Source organism: Micromys minutus (genome assembly GCF_963924665.1).
Source record: "Micromys minutus genome assembly, chromosome: 1".
NCBI lineage: Eukaryota > Metazoa > Chordata > Mammalia > Rodentia > Muridae > Micromys > Micromys minutus.
Window position 1 is genome coordinate 11,909,185 of NC_137969.1, and position 17,924 is coordinate 11,927,108.

General features: G+C 44.8%; 1 protein-coding gene across 1 annotated transcript in view; it reads left to right on the forward strand.

Annotated features, from left to right (window-relative positions):
• ADGRA3 (adhesion G protein-coupled receptor A3) overlaps positions 1-17,924 on the forward strand; it is a 95,292-nt gene that overhangs the window by 51,349 nt on the left and 26,019 nt on the right. The window contains exons 8-12 of the mRNA XM_080936257.1: positions 837-1,001; positions 4,012-4,213; positions 5,023-5,178; positions 12,774-12,935; positions 16,419-16,622. Coding sequence (XP_080792383.1) covers positions 837-1,001; positions 4,012-4,213; positions 5,023-5,178; positions 12,774-12,935; positions 16,419-16,622 — 889 coding nt within the window. The remainder of the gene's footprint in view (positions 1-836; positions 1,002-4,011; positions 4,214-5,022; positions 5,179-12,773; positions 12,936-16,418; positions 16,623-17,924) is intronic.

Sequence of the window (17,924 nt, forward strand, 5' to 3'; positions counted from 1 at the left end):
CATTTCCAGACTTAACTTGATAAGTTAATTAAGATGATACATGCTTTATGTCTAATTATTCCTTATCATTTGTGTCTACATAACAGCAAAGTACGGTGAGTCATATAATGGAATGGAGGTTAATTGAAGGTCTTGACACTTGATCTTTAATTAATGGGTTTTATATTAGGGAATTATGATTTCATTTTGAGAATGAGATTTATTGACCATTACATAGAAAGATACAAGTCTAACATATTTTCACATAGAAACTTCTTTAAGAATCATTAATTGGTCATTTACTAATCATTATCGGGATTTACATTTATTCTGTATGTATGCGTGTGTTTTGGCATGAATGCCACACTGTACATGTGGAGTTTGCAGGACTTTAAGGCAGGAGTTGATTCTCTGCCACACGTGGGTTCTAGGAGTCAATGTCATCCCTGCACGGCAGGCACCTTTGCCCTCTGACCTCTCACCTGTTTTTAGTATAACCTTTTCCCACAGATGCCCAAAGATGGGAGTTACAAATCCATCCTCCTTGGGCTCCCCTGCCAGCTGCTGAGAGCTGAGCCTGTTCTGTCCTTAACCACTGCGCCATTTCCCCAGCCTTGTCTTCTCACGTGGTTTTTAATCCCTTCATAATTTCCTCGCGACTATTGTCAGTCTTCGAGATGGTGTGACTCATCGCAGTGTTTTCACTTCCTCACTGGCGCCCTGGGCTTCACCCGGCTTCAGGAACTCCTGTGTGCTACAGAGCCTTGCGCCGTTTCTGCCCCTCCACAGCTCTTTATCTTCAGGATCCCAATCGTCTTTCTCACTCTCTAACGCCTTTTCCCCTGTTTTTTCTGCAGTGCCCTAACCATTTCCAATATTCAAGCTGGATCTACTGGAAATTGGGGCTGTCATATTCAGACCAAACGTGGGAATAACACAAGGACTGTTGACATTGTGGTCTTAGAAAGCTCTGCCCAGTACTGTCCACCAGAGAGGGTTGTGAACAACAAAGGTGACTTCAGGTTGGTGACATGGAAAATACCAGAAAGTCTATTTTCCTAAAGCTTTGTATTTTCAAAGACACATAATTGGTCTTTCATCCTCAATAACAAAACCGTGTGTGTGACCATATGGATTCTCTCTCTCTCTCTCTCTCTCTCTCTCTCTCTCTCTCTCTCTCTCTCTCTCTCTCTCTCTCTCACACACACACACACACACACACACACACCTCTCTCTCTCTCTCTCTCTTTCTCTCTCACACACACACACACACACACACACACACACACACATCTAAGGAATATTCTTTGCAGTGATAATTTTAGAATTATTTATGGAAAAAAACCTTGATACTTGAACTTTTTTGCTACCTATTGATTTAGGAGCCTCTGGAAGAATAGTCATATTAGAAAAAAAATGTCCTTTTTAAAATTTTCCTACATGCAAGCAGTGTATCTCGGTCACTCCACTCTTGCTCTCTTCTGCTCCTTTATCAGATGGTTTGCTACAGGTGTTACAAACCCCTGCTTTTGGTAGACGGTTTCTGACACCCTGAACAGGGTGTGCAGCTCTGGCTCTCCTGGAACTCACAATGTACATCTGGCTGCCTTGAACTCACAGGGATCCACTTGCCTCTGCCTTCTGAGTTCTGGGATTAAAGGCATGTGCTTCTACTACCTGGGTAGGTTTTTTGGTCTTCAGTCATTTAGGTGTATACCTCATCATCAGGGAAACACACCTACTTTTCTTCCCACAATGACTGCAAAGGAATCAGGAAGAATTTGGGAAAGAAAGTGGTTTCACAGCCTTCAAGAGTTGTTGGGATCTGGTGGGTGCCAAGGCTCTTCAGAAAACTGCTGAAGCAGTTGAGATCTATGTGGGAGGGTTAGGGGCCTGTGGTGCAGGCAGCTTTCCCTTAGGCTTGTTCAGTGAGAGTTGCTATTCCTTATCTTTCCAGATATACTATCCTTTAATAGTGAGTGTGTAGTGTAAACAAAAGAAATACATTGCTTTTAAAATCTAGTATAAGATTACCTAATACTGAGTTTGCATTGATTCTGGTGGGGCTGTTGTTACCTCGTGGCCGCAGCTCCATCAGTTTCCGAGTAAGAAAGACTATTAGTGTTTGTTCAGTGGGACACTGCAGCCGCCACGTCTTTCCATCACTGTAGTCTGCATTTCTGTTTTCACTGCCTTCTTCAAACAGGTGTGTGTGTGTGTGTGTGTGTGTGTGTGTGTGTGTGTGTGTGTGTGTGGTGTGTGTGTGTGTGGTTGTGTGTGTGTGGTGTGTGTGTGTGTGGTGTGTGTGTGTATATGTGTGTGTGTGTGTGTGTGTGTGTGTGTGTGGTGTGTGTGTGTGTGGTGTGTGTATATGTGTGTGTGTGTGTATGTGGTGTGTGTGTGTGTGGTGTGTGTGTGTGTGGTGTGTGTGTGTGTGTGTGTGTGTGTGTGAGAGAGAGAGAGAGAGAGAGAGAGAGAGAGAGAGAGAGAGAGAGAGAGAGAGAGAGTCATTATTGCTACTGTGACTTTCGCGCACATTGAATACTATGTTGATCCTTCAAAACATAATAAGCAGCGTCTGTTAATTTTGTGACATTCAACATCTTTTATGAGGTAATCATAATGTTTTCCACTTACTGTTGGATTTTTGTCTTTTGTTCAGTTTTGGAGTGTTTTATGCGTTTAATTGATTGCAATGAATTATTTATCTCTGACACTCCTTAAGGCATTCAGTAGGAAAGCGCCGCTGCATTAATGACGTTTGGTATATTGTTGCTTGATTTGTTTATGTGGTTTTTGATTGTGGTTTCTGTTTTGGTGTGACTGATCTGTCTTAGCAGTTCCCCTGCTGTGCATCCATTATAATTGTGTTAAGTATGCACAACTACCTTTTTGATTTTAGTGGAACAGAGTTCAAATACCAAAGGTTTCTCCCGGTTCTGAAGGGTGCCATGCTACATCAGCAGGCTTGTGTGACTCCTGGTCCTGTAACTCCTCACCAGTAAATTACATTGCACACTGATGGTGCTCAGAAATTGACTGCAGGGTCTCCTGTGAAACTTAGTCCCCACACTAGGAATTAGGAGGTGGGGTCTTGTTAGAGGAAGTGTGTCACTGGGGGTGGCTTTGAGATTTCAAAACCTCCTGCCCAGCCCAGCCTCTCCCCTCACCCCTTGCACCTTTTTCCTCCCCGCTCTCTCCTCTCTGAGTAGACATAGTAGGAACTTAAAGGTACATGACATAGGCAGGTTCTAGAGGATTCCATGAGTAAGCTTCACACAGTCACTCCTCCTGTAGGGTAAAACAAGCAGCTGCTGTTGAGCCCTGGTCTTTTAGGTTCTCTCTGCTCAGTACAACCCAAGCTTCCCAGACTGCAGGAGGAAGCAGCTCTAGCTAACCCTGCAGCAAAGGCACAGACACAGTCACAGGCCGTCACCCCCCACTCCACTCCTCAGTTCCCAAAGCCACTGAGGGCCAATTGTGCAGACAGGGTTTGTCTGTTTTTGATTTTTTTTTTTTTTTTTTCAGGATAGCACCTGCTATGGCATTTTTACTTATCCAATTTCCTAGCCATACTTGTACAAGGGACCACATTCTGTCTTTATTGAGCCACGGATCTATCTTCTCACATGTTGTCCCTGTTTTATAATGCCAAAGATACAGTAACACGTGCTAAACAGAAACATAAACTGATTCATAGAACCAGTTTTCATTTTTCTTGGGTTTGATATATTTCCTTCAACATTGACAGCACCATTTAGATTTTAGACTCTTCAAGAAATTTCAAAAACTTATTTTCCTGCATTATGCTATGAAAATACTCTGACTGGATAAATGCACCCATTGATCCACAGTAACTTTTTTTGTTGTCTCAGGTGTGTGTGTGTGTGTGTGTGTGTGTGTGTGTGTGTGTGTGATTTTTCTCTGTGATCATATTCATGCCTTAATCCTTGCTTTTGTCTGTGCCATCCCAACCTTACTAGTTTCTGCCATTGTAGGTCTCCTTAGATTGTTTTGTTTCTCACTGTCTAGATGGCCCAGAACGCTGGCAGGCATCACAGCACATCTCCAGTGCACCCGGAACAGCCACAGCAGTGGGATCTATCCTGGAAACACACAGGACGAAAGAAAGGCGTGGCGCAGATGTGACAGAGGTGGCTTTTGGGCAGATGATGATTATTCTCGGTGCCAGTATGCAAACGATGTCACTAGAGTTCTGTATATGTTTAATCAGGTAACTATAAGACATTCTGATTCACTTATGTGGTATTTTTACATGCCTGATAAGGGTAAGTGTTGGATGAAAATTCCTTTATATCTTTGTGCTCTATGAGGCCCCATCTTTTTCTGTTACTGCTTGACTAGCCAGAGTCCCAGACTTATCTGGGATTCTGACTTTATATCTTCATAACCCCTCTATCAGAAATGATCTGTGAGAATTGTCGGCTGACTCTCATTGTTGCTGCATCTGTGCACCATTAGTAACCTTCCCTCACCTGAAGTGGGCCTGCTTTAGGTGTTTTCCCTATTCCTCAGTTCCAGCTTAACTTTGGTGCAGCAGTTGTTGCCCTCATGGTGCCAGTCAATGAACAAACATGGGCTTAGGGTACTAAGTAAATAAATGCTTCCTGCTTTTGGGCAGTGACGGTTCGTCCACCTCTCCCTGGTAGAGAACTGCTTTTTTCTTCAGCAACTGCAAGAGAACTTTGTATAGAATTTGATTAAGTAAAGAGTAGATAGGGCTGTTTGTTTTCCCATGTGTCTTTACACAGTCCTTTATTTCTTTCTTAGTTTAATTTATCCTCCCTTTTCCCTAGGGTGTGTGTGTGTGTGTGTGTGTGTGTGTGTGTGTGTGTGTGTGTGTGTATATACATACATACATATATATATATATATATTTTTTTTTTTTAAATCAAAATCTAACTTTCCTGAATTTGAAAAACTATTTGATATTGGATTCAACTCCTTGGTAGATTCTGTAAGTCAGTTAACAATGTCAGCATCGTGTCTTCTTGTGAAGAGCTGGTCTGCCTTTCTCTGCAGATGCCCCTCAATCTGACAAATGCTGTGGCCACAGCTCGGCAGCTGCTGGCTTACACAGTGGAGGCTGCCAACTTCTCTGACAAAATGGATGTTATATTTGTGGCTGAAATGATAGAAAAGTTTGGAAGATTTACCAAAGAGGAAAAATCAAAAGAGGTAAGTTCCTAAATTCAGACTTATGATATAAGATGGAAATGTCAGCCAGTGGTGACCTCTAATGTGAGAGAGTGGGGTGCTTATTTTTAAAGCTGGTTTATGTTGTCTGTATATGAACATCATACAGCTTTTTTTTTTGATTTCCAAACTTGCCATTGAGAAGTGTATGCACCAGTAGTGATGGGAACCTGTGTGTCTGGGAGATGGCGGTGAGCTCTTAGTTCCTGAAAACTGAGGAGGGAGATACAGGGAGGAAGGGGCCTCCGCCATCTTGTGTGTTAGTCGCTGCTGCTTGTAGCCTCTGGGAGTCCTGTTGTCTACAATGTGCCCCTCTCATTGCTGTAGTCACCTGGACCTTGTTTTAACCACCCTGTCAGACTCTTTATGTAGCAGAAATGAGAGTCTTCTGAGCTTCTGAGGAACATCTGATACATTGTATGAAACGTCATGGTACCTACAGACATGTACAAGTATATGTGTCCCATAAAGGAAATCATGATTTTTGAGAAAGCATGTATTTAAATAGGGATGCTAAAACTATGATGTTTGTCAACATGGCATTTTTAGGGGAAATCATATCCCCAGATTTTAGAGCAGCCAATAAAAGAAAAAAATATTTAAGATTTGAGGCAAAGGTACTGTTTACGCAAGCTGTGGTTCTTGAGCTTTTTAAGAACTTTGTATGCTGTTTCTCCTGTCATGTAGCCACTTAACTGAGATGGGTTTAAAGGCAGCCAGAGAGGACTTAGGTCAGGTATGAGCTGAAGCCTGTTAAAAATGAAGTGGTGTATCAGTGTCCACAGCTAGGCTAGTGCCGATCTGAGCACAGACCATGGGAATCCTCAGGAAGGATCCAGGAGTGTGTTCAGTAGTGGGACGGCGACATTTGCCTTCAGCTATGTCCTGTCTTGTACAACAGGGGACTTACTAGCTAAACATCATAGAGTCATTGCTGGTAGTTTTAGGTAAATAATGCACCCTCCTTCTCTACCTCCTTCAACCAAGGATTTTCTTTCCTTTCTTAGAACATTCCAGTCTTGCATGTTGCCAGTGACTTGGTAACTGTATTCCTACTGCAGTGGTGCAGTTGTATACTTGGTAGAGTGTGGCAGAGGAGGGAAAGTGGGGTGTGCCTGTAAATGGAACTCGGTAATGGGCAACTTCGCTGGACAGTGAGACTGTCTCAGTGCTGTGGTCTGAACTCATAGACCCTGGTTTTCAGATAAACTGTCTTATGTTTTGGCAGCAGCCACTTCCCAGGGGAAGCTTTGTTCGCCCTGGGAGAAGCTGTTTGGATTCCTCTGGTGCTCTTACCCTCCGCTGTTGCTGATAATCACAGGGTAGCTGCCCACATGATTGCTGTTGCTTTCGGAAAGTGGAGTGCTTCGAGTTAGCTGAATAATTACAGGGACATTTGGAATGTGAGCTCTGAAACTATGTAATGTCTGTTCCTCCTGTGCTGCAGTTAGATGTGAAGAACTGCTTTTCAGTTCTCAACCTAGAAAGAGCTGTATAGAGGCTGGTGAGATGGATCAGCAGTGCAAGCCCGATTCATAGTGGAGCCTATATAAAGGTAGAAGGAGAGAGAAGCAACTCCTGAACAATAGCCTCTGCCTTCAGACACACACACCCCAAGACATTCACTCACCTGGACTCACATATGTGCAGAGGACACACACAAACAGCAATAATAGTAAATACAACTTTTTAAAAAATTTAAATGAGCAGTGTGGCACTGTGGGTTGAGTAACTGGTATCTGGTGCTTGTGATGATGCCTGGCTTCCATGTGACAGCATCTTATTGGGTTACTACCTAATGGTTCCCATGGGCTTTTTTTTCATTTCTAAAATTGGGATGGTAGTAATTCTGTTTAGCTTACAGAGCTTCTCTCCACAAGTAAAAGAATCCAGGGGAAACAAAGTTGCACTGTAGTTTCCAAGCCTGGGTCTGGTTTTATGGGATTCTGAATCTTCATCTCAGAAAGAATTAATTTCGTATATAGCATTGTGGGTCTGACCTATGGCCTTGTGCCTTCTGATCTCCATCCCAATCTAAGAACTACTCAGGGCTTCAGGTAGTTCTCTGAACATTTGATTGGAGGGTTTTTGTCATTTTCTGGTTAATACAGTAAAGATTATAGTTTTCATCAAAAGGAAGTGATGTCAACCTATCAAAAATCAAAGGAAAATAGGCCTCATGATTGAATCCTGAAAGTATATAGGTATTCCCCGTGATTTGGTGACTGCCATCCTGTGCAATCCTGTGGGAACTGCAGGCTTTACCTTCGCTGGTTATTAGGGTAATAAATAGAAATCGTGGGATTTAAGGACTGTGCTTTAAGTTAATTGCCACTGCATTGAGTTATGCTAAGACACCCTGAGATGCACATGCATAGCAAGGACAGGAGTGAAATGAACTTCTCAGGTATGCGCAGCAAGGTCTCGCAGTGGGTGTGGCCCTGCTTCTGTGCATCCCTAACACTTTTTTATCCTATTGCTCTTAAAACCATGGTTGATTTCAGCCAGTTTGAGGCAGGAACATTGTGTCAGGATCGCTACTGAAAGGTACCACCTGACAGACCTAAAAAGGCAAGTTCTCGGCCTGGGTGTAAATGTGTCCTCTGTATTTACTAGAGAAGCCAGTACTCATGTGTCTGATGAGGAGGTTCATGAAGAGCAGGTCTCCTTTGAGTCCTTTTCTGTGCTCCAGTTGAGCGTGTGTGAACAAAGGGCCCCTGTGAGTTCCCTCAGCCCATTTCTGTGCATTCTGTCTGCTCATCTGCACGTGTGCACATGCACTATATATAAATATGTATAATGTAACCATCTTGCTCTGATGTCCCTGGTCACCTTTATCTCCAGTATTTCCTAGCTCTGTTGCCTAGTCATACTTGCCAGACTTCGCTCACTAAGCTTTTCTAAGACCCAGTGCTTGGTAGTATGAGTCTCCTGAAGAAGTCGCCTGCTTAACACAGACGGCTTTCCTTGTCCCTGCCTGCGCTTGAGTCCATTATCCTGGGATAGGTTCGGAATCTGCTGCAGGATTTCTTCAGCAGAAGCTCTGAGACCTGCCAGGCTTTCATTTTTTACTTTATATTGTTCATTTGAATTTCTTCCCTTTGGGATTAGGCTCCTGTGAACATTTTATTGGAAAATTTCAGGAGTGTTGAGAATGTTTTTGTTGACTCCTGTCTCTTCTTCTCACCTAACTGGGATGATGTTCAGTCAACAATCTTATTTATATGGCCTGGGTGTTTAGTTTTCTCTCCCACTTATCCCCTCCCTCAGGGATAGAGTATTTAAGAGCTGACTTTACCTGTGTTTTATACGTAATCTTTCTAAAACAAAAAGAACTTTAGGGCTGGTTCATTGGCTCATGGTGGAGCCCGTTGCTAACCCTGGGAAGCCAAGTTGGATTCTCCTACGAGGAGATACAGAGCCAGCAAGGATGACAGCCTTAGCTGAGAGTACGCCATTTTTCTAATTATTCCATGCAGCATGGCTAAGAACTCGGGAAAAGGATTTGTCACCAGAATATCCCCTATCGCAGATAGTCACAAAGTACCCCATGCTTCTGTGACTCAGTTGGAAAGAGTTCAGAATCTGTCACAGTGGTGGGGAAAGCTCCAATAGATGAGAAGCTATTCCTGAAAGTGCACATACTTTATAAGAAACAAGAACAGGGTGGAACTACGGCCTGGGTGAAACATGGGGTTTCGTGGCTTGTTCCTTGTAGGCCACTCCAGTCGTGAAAGGGTGAGAAGAATGTGTGTGTGTGTGTGTGTGTGTACATGTACGTATGTACATGAGTGTTATCAAAGAGAAATTCTCGAAGCTGCTTTATGACTTCTAACATGTGGGTCATCATTCTTTACAGTGATTAGCAGAAGGTCCTTTCTGACCCTGGCATGACCTGAAGGTCAGAGCAGTTGGTTCACATAACCATAGAGCTTCAGCAGGGCTGACCAGACTGTCAGGCTTCAAGGTCAGATCCTCAGAAAGTTCATGTGCTTAATTTTGTAAAAAATACAAAGCACATTTCATTAAAATCTTGCTATTCTGCTGTTGGTCATGTTTGTGGTTTTGTCTTAAGTGCAATCAGTGCTTTTGTGTATTTTATCTCCGAAGTTTTCATAACCAAAAGCAATTCAATTCAGATGGTCACTGAGCGTGTCTGAGGACTTCATCACACCACCTGTTACATCTTTGCATAAAATCCTGAGGTAACAGCAAACCGGGATAGTAGACAATAAAAAGCATTACTCCAGCCCTTCTCAGTTTGCATTTAAGGATGTAGTTCATTAGTTCACTGTGTAAATGTTTGATTGATCTGGTTGGCAGGTTCAGGGAATGGTGTTAGAGTGTTAGCCATCTTATATATTCAGAAACCAGGGTCCTCAGCAGCTCAGTGCCTGCTGTTAGTAGGGAAGTGTAGGATGTGGGCATTCCCTTGTTTCCTATGACATTAAATGAGTGACATTTTACAGTTTGGTGGTGGCTGGTGCTGCTCCGTCTCCTGTCCCTTCCTACCCTTTCCTGCCCCCCCCCATCTTTTGCCTCTCCCTACCTCCCTCCTTTCCTTCCTCTGGTTTCTCTCCCCCTTCTTTTTTCCCTCCTGTTCTTCATCTTCTTGTTCTTCCCCCTCTTCCTCTTGTTCCTTCCCTCCCCCTCTTCCTTTTCCCTCCCCCTCCTCCACTCCCTCCTCTTTTTCCTCTTACATTTCATTTTGAGAGGAGGTCTCACTGCTGCCCATGTTGGTCTGACCAACTCTTGGACACAAAGCATCCCTCACTTCTGCCTTCCACGTGTAACTGCACCACTGTGTCCACCCAGTTCTCCTAATCAGTCTGTCTGTTGGGGAGAAACCGTCCTTGAGAAGGTGTCAGTCAGCTGAACCAGAGTGTTTGATTCTCTGTCACAGTTTACCCTGCTGAGTCTGTCATGACAGTGATCTCACTGGGAACCCCATTTTAAAACGAGAATCCCAAGGTTGCTTGCTTTCTGTGCTGTAAGCAGGAAAGTAAAAGTGGAGCATGCTTGATTCCTGCAGTGCTCAGGATAGTGGGTCACAGTCGGGCAGTGTTTACTCGGTGATAATGTAAGTGAGCACCACTAATGAACATTGAACAGTGAATGAAATGACCATTGATAGCTGTTGGCAGCTCAGCTGAGTCTCGCACAGGTACTAAGGTATACATGGAAATAACACATTTTAGTCTCCTGTCTGCAGGGAATTAAAGTCGGAATGAAGCTTTGATGTTCTGTGCAGTACAAAGTTAGGAACTTGTAGTAGAGTCAGGTTTGTGGCTGGGGCATCAAGCCTTGATATCTGAAAACAGTTACACAAAGTGCTCCACCTTCCTTCTTACCAGTTGGAAGCCTTTTGTTGTGGTTAAGGAAACACACATGCAATAGGCACCTTGAGAAAAAGTGGGGGGACTCAGAAGCTGAAAATCCAGTCTTTGTTGGCAGCCTGGGGGCTTTATAGTCTCAGAAGAGTTTTGGTTTGCTTTTTCCCTAATAGAATTTGAAGTTTGGCCGGATTGTCTGTCCCAGGACCATTTTATGACACATCCTGAGGAGTCCTTGGCCTTCATTGGGGAGCATGCTGGTGGGACACAAAAGCATAAGAAATAACTTTGTCTTAAGCTGCCAGGGTTTTGTCTCTAGTCTGGAGGTTGAAGAAGCCGGCCATCTTGGATATTCACCCCCTTTATTACCCAGCCATGGCCACTCTCAGTATGTGTCTGCCTAACTCCTAGTCTCTCAATCCCCCATCTCAGAGATCACCCTAACTGCTGCTCAGACATTTGGGGGGTGAAGGCAGCTCTTAGCTGCTTCAAGCTGACAAAGGGGCAGAGGTCAAGGGGCAGTATTCAAATTGAATATTCAGAGGAAAGTCTATTAAGGGGCCAGAATAAAACTTTGCTGATGTGGATGTTGGTGATGCAGACTACCAGACAGCCATTTGCTGATGGTGTGTATGTTTGCAGAACTTGTCATGTATGTGAAGTAGCATCTTATAGAGCTGGTGGTCCTTAAATCCGAGATGAGCCTTCAAAATGATACTGTCTAGGGTTCCTCATCAGGTTCATTTACTCTGCCAGTTAAATCTGCAGACAAAATCAGAAGAACAAGGTGCCCTCTCATGGCTCTATCTAGTACAAAGCGTTTCATTTTTGAAAGCAGGCCTGATTTGAGGATTGAAATGGTTACTTTTCTGTACCCTCGCCCCCAAAGGACTGGTAAAATAAAGAAAGAAGCCAACATGGTTTATGTGCTTGCTATCTGTGAGGCTTACTTTCAGGAGCCTGGCATTTGTTGCTGGCCCTTAAATGTGCTCATCATTTAGAAGGAACTGGACTGTAGCTCCCCCTTCTCTGGGTCAAAGAGGTGCCTGCCTGGCCAGGCATCCAGAGTGCTGGTATTCACCCTTGCACTGAGATTGCTCAGCCTGTGGTCTTAGAGTGAGGATCTGGTGGTTTTCCACTGCCCTGTTTTCTGCTTGGACCACATGGGGGTGGACTGGAGTTCTTCCTAAGCCTCCACAGCCACCTTATTCATACTTCTTATGCAGAGTATTGGATGCAGAACAGGGTTGAGGGCCTTAACTGGGATCTTCTGGGATGATCAGAAGCCATTTGCTAAAGCAGCCCCGGCTTTCTGGCTTGGCATTGCAGCTTAACACCTTTGATGCTTGCTTTGTGGTATCAAGGACCAGCCGGCTTGCAAAGCTCTGCTCCAGCCTCTGGAATGCTTTTTTCCCCCTCGTATCCTCTGCCAAGGTCTCCCTTCATGAACGCATGGTGCTGTTCAGAACTCCCTTGACTTGGGTGGGCCTGTTTAGCAAACAGGCTGCTCAGTGCATTTCCTGGAGCAACCTGACTGCAGTAACCAGGAAGCAAGTGGCATGTTCCTGATACCGCATTGTGCTGATACCTATAAAGTGCAGCTGAACAGATAAGAGCAGCGTAGATGCAGTGAGAGGAAGGAGCAGAAGCGCCTCTGAGGATCAATTGTTACATGGCTTTGGGCTCTCAGATGCCCTTTGACTTGTGATGAGAGGAGGGAGCTCATTCACAGTGGGGGAAATCTCACATGTACACAGTACACTGTGGGTGCTTGGGGTGGTAAAGGTGATTGGTATTTTGAATATGCCAGGAGATGGAGGAGATTCTGTAGGTAGTGTGCATAATCAATAGGAGTTTCAGCTGATAGGCACAAAGTGTTCGTAATGGTTTTCTAGACGATGAGCTGAAGTCTGTCTGACAGTGTGTCACACTCTCCTCCTTAATTAATCTAATTGCCTTTCTTTTCCTCTGAGATGATGCACAGTAGTCTTGTCACCAGTGATGTAGTGGCTACTTAAGTACTGTTTGGAGCTAAACATTACCAAATGGCCATACTTGAGCATGCCGCTCCTGTCTGAGGGCCTTAAGGAGAAACAAGGGTGGTTTTCTCGCATCAGATTTATACAGCAGGCAATCTCATCCTTTGAAACAATTTCTCTTTAATTTTCAGTTTTTCTTTTGTGTCTGTTCAGCAGCTTGCCCTGGCTTTTAACATCTCCCTCTTCTCTCTGGTCCTCTCCACAGCTTGGTGACGTGATGGTGGATGTGGCAAGCAACATCATGTTGGCTGACGAGCGGGTGCTGTGGCTGGCGCAGAGGGAAGCCAAGGCCTGCAGTCGGATTGTCCGGTGCCTGCAGCACATTGCCACACATCGCCTGGCCAGCGGGGCCCATGTGTACTCCACAGTAAGTACAGCATTGTCACAGGCCCGCAGGGTGGTTTGAATATGGCCACTCCAGCCTAGAAGGGCCTCGTCTTTCTCCGAAACCATTTGAGAAGTTAATTTTGCTTCCGAGTAATCTGTTTTCTCAGAAACTGGAAAATACTTTTGTATTATGTAATTTGAATGGCTGTTACTGTTTAATCCACTGAAATGAATTCTACAACAAAAATAGGAAATATTTGTTTGGCTCTACTGGCGTGCCACCCACTGTCCATCCAGGGTAATTTGCAGTTCTGAGCCCCAAGGATGTTCCGGGAGAATATCTGATAGCTTGCCTCGGGTTCTATCTTAAAGGACTGGGCTACCCTTCAGCATTTGGAAAGCAGTTAGAAAAATATAATAATCTCTCAGTTAAATAGCATTAAATTATGTTCATGCTAAGTTGAACTTGTAAATTTCTTTGTGTATCGCTTACTTTTGTTCTAAAGATTGGATAAATGTCTTCCTCCCTTGGCTGTCGGACTCTGATCTGATTAATGGTTTTCAGCCCCTGACTATTACAGGGAACTTGAGTGCTTTGCGGTTCCTGAGGCCGTTTTGCTCATCCTGTGCGTTATTGTACCTTTAGCTCAATTAAATTAGAATTCTGTCCCCAAATAATGACGCAATTAGAGGCATAATGTAACTGTTGTCTCTCCAGTAAGCTCCCAGCAGTTTTGCTCCTAAATGCATGGCCTGACTTGAGACTGACTTGCCTTTCAATGGCCTCCCAACTGTCTACACCTGGCCCCATGCTGCAGCCTTACTTATTACTTAGCTGCAGCCCACAGGCCCTTCTGCCATAGAAGGGCATAATGAAAGTGATGGTGCGTGAGTGGAGGCCATTTCTGCATGTAAAACAGGCTCCAAGAGTCACACATCTGCTTACACAGCTGCTGCCCTTATTCCTGGGGAAGTATTCTAAGACCCCAGTGCATGCCTGAAGCCATGGGTCTTCAGGAGTTCTGCATATGCCATTTTCTCCTCTGTGTTTCTACCTGCCAAGCGCAGCTTATAAATCAGGCACAATAAGAGATTGATAATAACACGTAATGGTAGTGTGGAACAGTTATAACTGAAGAAAGATATTTATGAGTATTATAACTGGAAATTTCTGTGTAGTACTTTAAGATGATGGTTGACCATGGCTCTCTGAGCCTGGAGGGACTGAGCCAGGAAAGGGGTGGGGTTGGGGGTAGGTATAATAAGTCAAGATGGTGTATGAAAAAGAATTTGAAGGCAAGGGCTTCTCCAGAAGGACAGCTTTCTTACTCCCCAGGGAAGTTTCCTGCATCAACTGTGCTTGATGTGATGTTTCAGAAACTCGACTGGATTTTTGTGCGTTGTTATCCAGCAGTCATTTGGAGTATTCATTACTTATGTGTGTAATTAATGCTGGTTTCACAGGGTTAGTGCGTGAAGCAAAAGCCAGTGCATAGACGATTGTCCTTCTGCCATGCGAGTGACCATGCTTTCTTTAGATGTACAGTTAATCGTGCCACTTTGGCAGGTTTGAAAGTGAAACTGTCACCTTTTCGTGTGCTTCACTTGGCATGGGTGGTGAGTGGGAGACACACTGGGGGTCCTCCAGGGTACAGACATGGTGGTTTGTGGATTGACAGGTTATACATTTTAGTGTGGCCCCCTAAGTTCAGGTCACCTTTGAATTCCTTTTAAAGCTGGAGAGTCGGCAGGTGCCATCTGTTTTAGGCAATTATCCTGACCTAATTTACTACTTAACTCAGTTTCTTTTCTGCCATTTGGATCAGCATCTGCCTTACTTTTCTAGGGGAAAAAAATCAGCTTTAGAATGAGTCTGCAGAATTTTGTTTTATTCTATGGATTTAGTGTAGACAGTCTGTTTGTTCTTAGACAGTCTGTTTGTTCTCCATGTGAAGAGAGAGTGTGGCAGTCTGAGTGTCACCATGAAGAGACAGTGTGGCAGTCTGAGTGTCGCCATGAAGAGACAGTGTGGCAGTCTGAGTGTCACCATGAAGAGACAGTGTGGCAGTCCGAGTGTCACCATGAAGAGATAGTGTGGCAGTCTGAGTGTCGCCATGAAGAGACAGTGTGGCAGTCTGAGTGTCACCATGAAGAGACAGTGTGACAGTCTGAGTGTCACCATGAAGAGACAGTGTGGCAGTCTGAGTGTCGCCATGAAGAGATAGTGTGGCAGTCCGAGTGTCACCATGAAGAGACTGTGGAAGTCTGAGTGTCACCATGAAGAGACAGTGTGGCAGTGTGAATGTCGCCATGAAGAGACAGTGTGGCAGTCTGAATGTCACCATGAAGAGACAGTGTGGCAGTCTGAGTGTCACCATGAAGAGACAGTGTGGCAGTCTGAGTGTCACCATGAAGAGACAGTGTGACAGTCTGAGTGCCACCATGAGGAGACAGTGTGGCAGTCTGAGTGTCACCATGAAGAGACAGTGTGGCAGTCCGAGTGTCGCCATGAAGAGACAGTGTGGCAGTCTGAGTGTCACCATGAAGAGACAGTGTGGAAGTCTGAATGTCACCTGAAGAGACAGTGTGGCAGTCCGAGTGTCACCATGAAGAGACAGTGTGGAAGTCTGAATGTCACCATGAAGAGACAGTGTGGCGCAGTCCGAGTGTCACCATGAAGAGACAGTGTGGGCAGTCCGAGTGTCACCATGAAGAGACAGTGTGGCAGTCCGAGTGTCACCAAGAAGAGACAGTGTGGAAGTCTGAATGTCACCATGAAGAGACAGTGTGGAAGTCTGAATGTCACCATGAAGAGACAGTGTGGCAGTCTGAATGTCGCCATGAAGAGACAGTGTGGCAGTCTGAGTGTCACCATGAAGAGACAGTGTGGCAGTCTGAGTGTCACCATGAAGAGACAGTGTGGGAGTCCGAATGTCACCATGAAGAGACAGTGTGGCAGTCCGAGTGTCACCATGAAGAGACAGTGTGGGCAGTCTGAGTGTCACCATGAAGAGACAGTGTGGCAGTCCGAGTGTCACCAAGTAGAGACAGTGTGGCAGTCTGAGCATCATGATGTAGAGATAGTTTGGCAGTCTGTGTGTCACAGGATCCCCTCCTTTTTCTGCAGTCATTCCATAAATATGGAGGACTGCTACAAATTTTTTTCACAGCACATTTTGTGAGCAAAAATTTTAAAGTTTAGTTTATTAGCTGTTAGGTATTTTCCAATTTTATTTTTATTATTATTTTAATAATACTGAGGTTCATGTGTGCTAAGGAAATGCTCTATTCTGAATATAGTGCCTGCCTCAGGTTACTATTACTGTTACTCTCTTTATATACTTACATATCACATCATTCCTGTCTTTTCCCCAACTGCCTTCTCGAATCCTTCACATTCACAGCCTTCTCCATTTCTTTACGGTGACATACACACAGTAGTGTGTGTTCCTGAAGTCCTGGAACATGCCCCCTCATCCTGCATTCTGGATCTTCATAACTCCGGTTTGGTTGACTTTTGCAGTACTCGCCCAATATTGCTCTGGAAGCATATGTCATCAAGGCCGCTGGCTTCACAGGGATGACCTGCTCCGTGTTCCAGAAAGTGGCTGCCTCCGACCGCGCAGGGCTTTCTGACTATGGGCGAAGGGACCCAGATGGAAACCTGGACAAGCAGCTGAGCTTCAAATGCAATGTTTCCAGCACCTTCTCAAGCCTGGCCCTGAAGGTGAGCTGTCCTCACTGGTCATTGAAAGTTATCTTTGCTTCAATCTCAATACTCAGTCTGGCTCTACATTGAAATATTCCTAAAGTGTGTGTGTTTTAATCTTCTTAGTGGTTCTTTGTGAATGTCATACTCTTAGATCCTTAAAGCGAGGACCCCCACACTCCATCCTAGGAAAGGCAACACGCCAAATCACTCACGAGAAGCCATCTTGATGCAAACTGCAAGAGGATTTTTATTCCAAGCGCGCTGGGGCCCACAGTCATACACCACACAGGGGTAGAGGACTGCGGAACCCCAAGTGCAGGATGAAAACAGCTTTTATAGGATTCACAAGGCCCACAAATTCTAAATCAATCATGGCAAAGCCTGGGAATCACAAACCAATTACTTAAATTATCTAAGTCCATGCTTTCTAGGCCAGTCATTGTAGACCATCTAAGCCTGTGCTCCGTGGACCAGTCAGTTCCCTATAGTCTCAGAGGTCTGTATTTGCGAGGTCTCCTGGGTGGGTGTGACAACGGCAGTTAAAAGTCACTAGGGCTGGGGGGAGGTGTTCTATGGTGCTAGCAGTTTGCAGAGGCCAGATAAGCGGTTAAGTCAGCTTATGTCCTGTTGATTTACTAGGCCCAGCTCTCTTATCCAAGCGCCTGTCCTACACCCTTTTACCCAGTTTCATACAGAAAGCAGGCTCTGGAACAGCAAGGTATATGACCTTATATCTGCTTACTGGCAGAGAGTAGGGTCTGGAATTTGAGTTATTTAGGGCTTATTAGGCTCAGGGGTTAAGGCTCCTTTAGTTTGGGGTCCTTGGAGGGGTTAGGCTATATTTTTTATTCTTTCAGTACATGTAGCTCGATCCTGCTTCTCTTCCCTCCCCATGTAGTGGCCCTCCTCCCTCAGAGCCTTATAACCTCCCCACTTAACAAAGGAAAGACAACATCATTGTGGAAGCTATAGTGTGTCTCACAGCACACCCTTTTGTCCACACTTCTTTGTTTGCAAATGTTCGTTGTAATGACTGGTTGGTCTGGTATGAGGCACCTGGATTCTGCCACTCCATCAGTATTGGAACCTCACTGGGACTCCTCGGATATCCTGTTGTTGCCCTGTGTCATGGAGATCCAGTAGTTTTGGATGTGTAGGATAGCACCTTTATGCTTTCCAGCAGTACATCAGTTGGTAGATGATGGGGTGGATCTGTGTCTGAGAGGTATCTGAGCTGCTCAGCCCACCTGCTCTGGCACACTCACACCCTTGGGGCCGGCTCACCTACAACCCCATATCCAAGGCCACTGTCCTGCT